We start from the raw sequence: 7,624 nt of genomic DNA on the forward strand, positions 1-7,624 counted from the left end.
CGTTAATGCTTGTAATGTATTCCAGACAGTCTTCAATAGGTAATCACTTGATACTGCTTGCATTTGACAAAGGTGCTTGTCGATAAAATGAACATTTGATCAGCGTCCACATGTTGCAGCATTTTGCCCTTGAACTGAGCGTTTTGAATTGAGGAGAAAATCATATTATTCTGGGCTTTGAGTCAGGAGCCTCATCACTCAGATGTTGCAATATGTTTAACCTTGAATTAAACTCATGAATGATTACAGTTTGTTTCAGGATTGTTTTTATTGTCTTTTGCCTTCAGGTATAACACTATTGTCTTTGGCCTTCAGGTATAACGTTTATGAGGTGAGGTGAGGTGAGGTGAGGTGAAATTGGGTTTTACGTCGTGCTTGAGAATATTTCGCTCATATGACGACGTGCATGCGTGTGTATGTGTATGTGCGGCTGCTTGTACTAGCCCAGACTGAAGCTGGTTTTATAGTGCTAGCCCACTGAGATACCATGCACGCGAGTGAAGCATGAATACCCACTCAGACACATTATACTGACTCAGAGCCGACCAGTCCTTGTTGTACCCATTAATGCCAAAGCCAGGCAGGGACCAACAAAGTACCATATTTTAACGTCTCTTTTGGTATGGCGTGGGTGGGGATCCCGAACCCGCGACCTTCGCTCTCTGGGTTGGCAGCTCTAACCACTACACCACGGAGGCGTCATAATCGCTTATGATATGAACTTAATGAACTGACAAGATTTTCCTCATTTGACCTGTCATGGCCAGAAACTGTGTGACAGCCTTATCATTTTGTTTTCCCTCCCTGTTGTTGTTGATATGGTTTGGGTACCTGTGAAATATTCCACTCCCAGATTCCAAGTTACACTTGTTTATGACACAATTCCATGGAATGTGGGGGCAGCCACTTATGTCCTCCAATTGACGTCAGGAGAAAATGGGCGTGGGGAACAGGTTAAAATGTAGAGGAGGGGATGGCTGGTGAGGGTATGGAGGTGGGGCAGATGGGAGAGTTTAATAGTGGGGAGTCAGTGCGATGGCTGAGGACAAGGAGCGTGTGGGTGGGGAGTCGGCACAATGGCTGAGGACAAGGAGCGTCGGGGTGGGGAGTCAGCATGATGGCTGAGGACAAGGAGTGTTGGGGTGGGGAGTCTGCACAATGGCTGAGGACAAGGAGTGTTGGAGCGGGGAGTCGGCACAATGGCTGAGGACAAGGAGTGTTGGGGTGGGGAGTTGACACAATGGCTTAGGACAAGGAGTGTTGGGGTGGGGAGTCAGCACAATGGCTGAGGACAAGGAGTGTTGGGGTGGGGTGTCTGCACAATGGCTGAGGACAAGGAGTGTTGGGGTGGGGAGTCTGCACAATGGCTGAGGACAAAGAGTGTTAGGATGGGGAGTCGGCACAATGGCTGAGGACAAGGAGTGTTGGAGCGAAATTCGGCACAATGGCTGAGGACAAGGAGTGTTGGGGTGGGGAGTCGACACACAATGGCTGAGGACAAGGAGTGTTGGGGTGGGGAGTCAGCACAATGGCTGAGGACAAGGAGTGTTGGGGTGGGGTGTCTGCACAATGGCTGAGGACAAGGAGTGTTGGGGTGGGGAGTCTGCACAATGGCTGAGGACAAAGATTGTTAGGATGGGGAGTCGGCACAATGGCTGAGGACAAGGAGTGTTGGAGCGGGGAGTCGGCACAATGGCTGAGGACAAGGAGTGTTGGGGTGGGGAGTCGACACAATGGCTGAGGACAAGGAGTGTTGGGGTGGGGAGTCAGCACAATGGCTGAGGACAAGGAGTGTTGGGGTGGGGTGTCTGCACAATGGCTGAGGACAAGGAGTGTTGGGGTGGGGAGTCTGCACAATGGCTGAGGACAAGGAGCGTTGGGATGGGGAGTTGGCACAATGGCTGAGGACAAAGATTGTTAGGATGGGGAGTTGGCACAATGGCTGAGGACAAGGAGTGTTGGAGGCGGGGAGTCGGCACAATGGCTGAGGACAAGGAGTGTTGGGTGGGGAGTCGGCACAATGGCTGAGGACAAGGAGCGTAGGGGTGGGGAGTCGGCACAATGGCTGAGGACAAGGAGCGTAGGGGTGGGGAGTCTGCACAATGGCTGAGGACAAAGATTGTTAGGATGGGGAGTCAGGATGATGGTTGAGGACAAGGAGCGTTGGGATGCGGAGTCTGCATGATGGTTGAGGACAAGAAGAGGGAGAGTTGCACCAGATGAAGGGTTTGAGGATGAATTCAAGCTATCCGGATGGAGAAGGGAGATCTACACAACACATGGGGGTGGGACAAAAACAGGTGGGAAGGGTTTCAGAAGCCGTAAGCCTGGGGAGACATAGGAATGGGGTGAGGGAAAGTGGTTATACCAACATCTGTAAAAGCTCCGGTCATGCCCAGCTCACAGTCAAATCACTTCCTGAATCACATAAGTAATGCATGCTGACATGCCAGACGCTGCCATCTGAGTCATGAAGGGATTAGAGTGTTTACGTGACCATACACAGACTCGGTTGAGCTCCCCCTCCCTTCCCCCTTCTCTGGCGGTACTGGTAATGTGTAGTAGACCTGTCAGGAACAGAGTGACATAGAAGTAAGTTAATTAAAGCCTGACAACTTCTAAACATAAAAGGAAGCTGCTTGCACAGGTTTTTAAACCAATGTATCACTTTAACCCGAGTTCAAAGATCCAAAGATGAATGAAAAAAGATTGCCCTTAGGAAAACGTTATTTTGGGGTGGATACATTTTTTATTTTGGTTGAATCAGGTTGAATCTACGACAATGCTGTATGAAATCGTGACAAACAAATGATCATGTTTCAAAGTTCAGTTAAGTTCCTATTAATAAAAACCCGGGTTCGAATCCCCACATGGGTACAATGTGTGAAGCCCATTTCTGGTGTCCCCCGCCGTGATGTTGCTGGAATATTGCTAAAAGCGGCTTAAAACTAAACTGAGTCAGGAGTCAATTAAATAATTGAACAAGCCTCCTAAAAGGAGCATGATGAAATACAGAAAAGTAATATAAAAAAACAGACTATAAACAATATTAATGTCAGTCTCTAGGAGAATAGTATATGATTTGGGACAACTTCTGCTTAAAACAGTTACAAAGACTCGACAATCTTAATGAAGATGACCTAGGAACCATATGTGGGGCTGTTCACATCAACATGTATAAAAAAATAAACTTAAGGCCACTAAGTGAAGGAAGACATATCCACAAATTTAAGACTTTAACAAAAATTATCAATAGTCTTGTACCTGTCTATCTTTGTGATATTGTTCCACTTTTAGTCAGAAGCTAGCAGTCACAACCTCAGAAATAGTAAGAAATTGAAAACTATCAAGTTCAAAACAACAAATATCTCTGAATTCTTTCTACCAGACAAGGAAAAGCTTTTGAACTTCCTACTGAAGCTGATACTATGGACAGTTTTAAAAACTGATGTAAAAAGTGTTTTCTTTTTTTTTCAATCTTATCTTAGGATTTAGATTCACTCCCGTCTAAGACTTGGCTGTAGTGATCTTAATGCCCACTGATTTCAAAGATTTATCTTTCATAATCCTATTTGCTCCTCTGGCAACCAGAACGAAGATTCTCATGGCTTCTTTTCCTGTTGAAATTACTTCTTTATAGGAAGTAACCGGCACTTCTAGTGTTTAGGTGACACATCCGTGTCTTGGTGCCTTTTGGTAGTTTTGGTATTCTGAATTAAATATTTTTAGCGTTTCCATAGCAAACAAGTTTGACTTGACTGAAAGTGGTGGTAGTGCTCTTTCTGGAGCAGAACTCTGAAACAAGTTCACTATTTCTCCACCAAACTTGGCACATAGATTGGTCTGGTGGTGTACTGGTGCCTTTTGGTAGCTCTTTTGGATTTCTGAATAAAATATCTTTGTATTTCCATGCCATCAAGTTTGACTTAGACTGAAACAGGTGGTAGTGCTCCTTTCTTGAGCAGAACTTTTAAAACGTTTCTATATCACACCAAAACATTTAACATAATCATAACTCATAGACATATTCATGAAGAGTATTTTGCCATTGCGGCCGATATTGATGACTTTGTCTCCTTGCCTGGAAATTCCAATGCAACAAAATTACAAGTTTGGAAATCTGTCTATGAATGTATTGATACATCAGTGAGATTCACCAATCAGTAAATCCGCAACATTTACAATGTTTTAGTGTTAAATGATATGCTTCTGTCATTACACTGTTTCCTTACAACTTGTGAAACTTGTTGCCAGTTTTGTAATCATAAAACAAACCTTGACCTTGTATACATATTTAGTGTTATCGTGTGTAATCTTGAAGAGTATTACCTTAAGTTATTACTTGTTTACTAATCCAGTTCACATTTTCTGTAAAATGTATGTGTATCAAACATATAACAAATGAACTTTATAACACATTTGTTGTCAGTTACAGTTTCTACAGGGATTGTAAAGGTCAGAGAGCGGTCGCCAAGAATGCCTGGAACGATTGTTACTGTGTATTTATAGCTGATATGAATCCTGATATGAATGATGGTGATGTTAACAGTGGTATGATACCTGTTTCTGTGTGTAGTGTGTCAGCTAGAGTAGTATACACGATGGGGTTCACTCATCGTGCCCTTTTCGGTTGAATTCGGCTCCCAGCACCCCTAAAATTCGACTGAAAGGGCACAATGAGAGGATTGTGGCAAGGAACCCATCTTGTATACTACTGCTACCTGTAGTAGGTTATTATAGATTGTACATAAAATTTGAAAGGGCATCTTCCTTTTAGGCAGATGGGTTATAGTCACTATTTAGGAAAACATGTTGTTTGCCTGTTAAAACTGGGCACTTTCTGAATCAAATATTTTATTTCTGAACCAGATTTTCCCTGAACATGATAATTTGACAGCTAGGAAATAAAAAATCGACCTCAGGGTCAGATTACAATTTATAGATTAGCATCAGAATCTGTTTGTAAATTTAAATAACAAAACCCTTTCCATGATCGTAAGAAGTCTTAATGCAGAATCGGTTGAATAATTCTGCCTAATTCATAAGCAGGTAGCTACGAATAACTATCAAATATTGATCACACCAGGTGTTTGCAAAAAGTGATCATATCCTGCCTTTTGTGTGGCACCCATTACAAACACAGGCCAAGGCAAGGCAATTGTTCACTAGAAACACAAACATGAGAACACTTGGTACAAGAAATTGAATCAAACATCAATTTGTTCACTGATGCATGCACATGTGCTGTAAGACTTTTTGAAAGCTTTGTCAAATTCTTGAATGAGGCAACATTGATCAAATAAATTTTGAGCAAGCATCATATAACACACTGAATGAGCTTGTGCCTTGTTGGATTTGCTAGAATATTGCTGTCATAGTGGGAAAGATGATTCTTTCCAAGTTCAGGCCATCCTTCTTGTTCTTCAATCTTGTGGAGAGTTTTCTGAATCATACAGGGATCTAGATACAATATTGACCAGGCTTTTCCTTATCCTGACTCATGCTCTTTTTGCTTGTCTTCTTCTTCTTGCGAACATAGTGGAACACTTGTATATCTCCTAATTGAAGCTCCCTTCAATTTAAAATCACTAATTAGTATTCACCACGAGTTACCTCCCTTTCCACTGGCGGGGAGCGAGCACCCTCTACCCATGTGCCTCACTCTCTCCTTCTTAGCCCAGTAGGCTGGGCGTGAGAGCGCCTGTGTCTCCGACACACTATATCCTTTGAATTATATTTAGTTAGTTACCTCGTATAGACATCTATAGAGGTTTAGCTAGTATCCTTCAGCGATTATATATTGATATTTAGTCGTTTTCTACAGTTTATTCACGGGGCCGTGTTTGTTTCAGTGGATTACGTTGATGAAAATTCTGTACTATTGCAGATTCGTTTTTATGCTGCTGCTGATCCGCCTTTAATATGATATGCGGTAGCCATGTTTATTATATTCACATTGCAGTTCGCGGTACTAATTTATCAATTCTACCTTTTATTAATATTTACTTGCGCGTTTGCTTGCGCGCAGCAGATAGGTCGGCGTATGCAGAGTCTAGTATGACTGATACACGGAACCCTAAGCCAGTCTACTGCTGTTGGCCGACTCCCCTCCGTGTGGTGTTCGCTAGAGTGGTGGAGAGGTGTGGGGCGTAGTCCGCCATCTCAAGAAGCATCCTGCTTCCCCAGACATCCCATCGTCGCAGCAGAAGACTAGAGGGTTTTCTACCACATCTCAACAGCGAGACCGTTCCCATCGCAGTTTGGGCCTGTATGATGATCAGCCGGTCATCATACCAGATGTACATCAAAGATTGACCCGATGTCGGCTCAGATCAGCATGCAGCCTGATGTACCAGCGCAGATATCGATGATCGTCCTGAGGGTCCCATCATTACCAACACTCAGCGCAGGCGTCGCACACCCAGGGCAGCGCGTCGACCTCTGAGGAAAATCAGCGAAGTCTACTAGGACTTTCTCAGCGAGATTGTTCCAGCCGATGACCTGGACCTCTCGATGATCAGCTGATCATCATCCCGGCGATCGCCACAAGAAGCGACCGGTGACAGCTACAGCGACATCAGCAGAGATCACCATGCAGCCTGATGCCTCTACACTGATGTCGGACGATTTTCGGTGGACCCCTCCATTAACACGCCAGATAAAGCACCGGCGACCTGCGTCGCAGACCATCCCAGAAGACATGATGCGACAAATTATGAACATCATGGAGGACCACTATATCTCGCGGTAGCAGGGTCGAACCAGCGAAGGCTCCAAGCGTGAACAACACCCCAGAGGCACCCCGTCAGCGTAGCAGCCAGGGCGATGTCACCTTCGGCGAAGGAAGTCGCGGACCACCTTGGCGAAGGACCTAGATGTACAGCCAGCGAAGGCCTTGGCGGAAAGGACCTAGATGTACAGCCCAGCGAAGGCGGAAAGAACCTAGATGTACAGCCCAGCGAAGGACTTAGCGAAGGCAGGATAAATCATCACCTTATGCGGTTTCATCCCTAGATGTGGACTCGGACCATCAGACATCGGAAGAAGCCAGCGAAGGTCATATCGTCGTTCCCCGGACGGGACGCAGAGGAAGCCAGCGAAGGCATGCGCGTGAGGACACCTGAATCAGATCATCATCATCTAGAAGGACATCGAGGGACTATACAAGAGCTTGCGCGAAACTATCAGCGTTCCCCTCACAAGTCTCGAGAAGATCAACCCATAGACAAGTTGATCATCGATATCAAGTATAAGAACTACAATCGTATATTGGTTCTGTTGAATCCATGGCCGAGGCGGTATGTTAAGCTGGCCTAAATAGATCTAGAGCGATCAATTAGACACTTATCACCAGACTTAAGTAACCACGACTGAGATATGATAAGATGATCCATGCGGCCCTACTTAGGCAAAGCAGCCGATCCACATCCTGTTAAACACAGAGGCTGTTCCGCGAAAGCAAGCTCATATATATATATTTATATATATATATATATACTAATCGGGCTTTGACTCGACACCTTAGCGATGGTCGCGAAGGCTAAGTAACTCAAGTCTACTTCACCCAGAAGATCTAGAAGGGATGCCGAGAACTTAGCGAAGTCTCGGCGTTCACCGAGGAAGT

The 7,624-nt window shown here is 44.8% G+C and overlaps 1 protein-coding gene across 1 annotated transcript; it reads right to left on the reverse strand.

The window, feature by feature from the left end:
• Window positions 1-1,383: 1,383 nt before the first annotated feature.
• LOC124280777 (extensin-like) lies at window positions 1,384-1,901 on the reverse strand (the record flags this gene model as incomplete). Its single annotated transcript, XM_046716748.1, has 1 exon — window positions 1,384-1,901. A coding segment is annotated over one exon (518 nt), but the record flags the coding sequence as incomplete, so codon positions are not given.
• Window positions 1,902-7,624: the final 5,723 nt, after the last annotated feature.

This window comes from Haliotis rubra, unplaced genomic scaffold, assembly GCF_003918875.1.
Source record: "Haliotis rubra isolate DU_JTF1 unplaced genomic scaffold, ASM391887v1 Scf2732, whole genome shotgun sequence".
In the NCBI taxonomy this organism is placed as follows: domain Eukaryota; kingdom Metazoa; phylum Mollusca; class Gastropoda; order Lepetellida; family Haliotidae; genus Haliotis; species Haliotis rubra.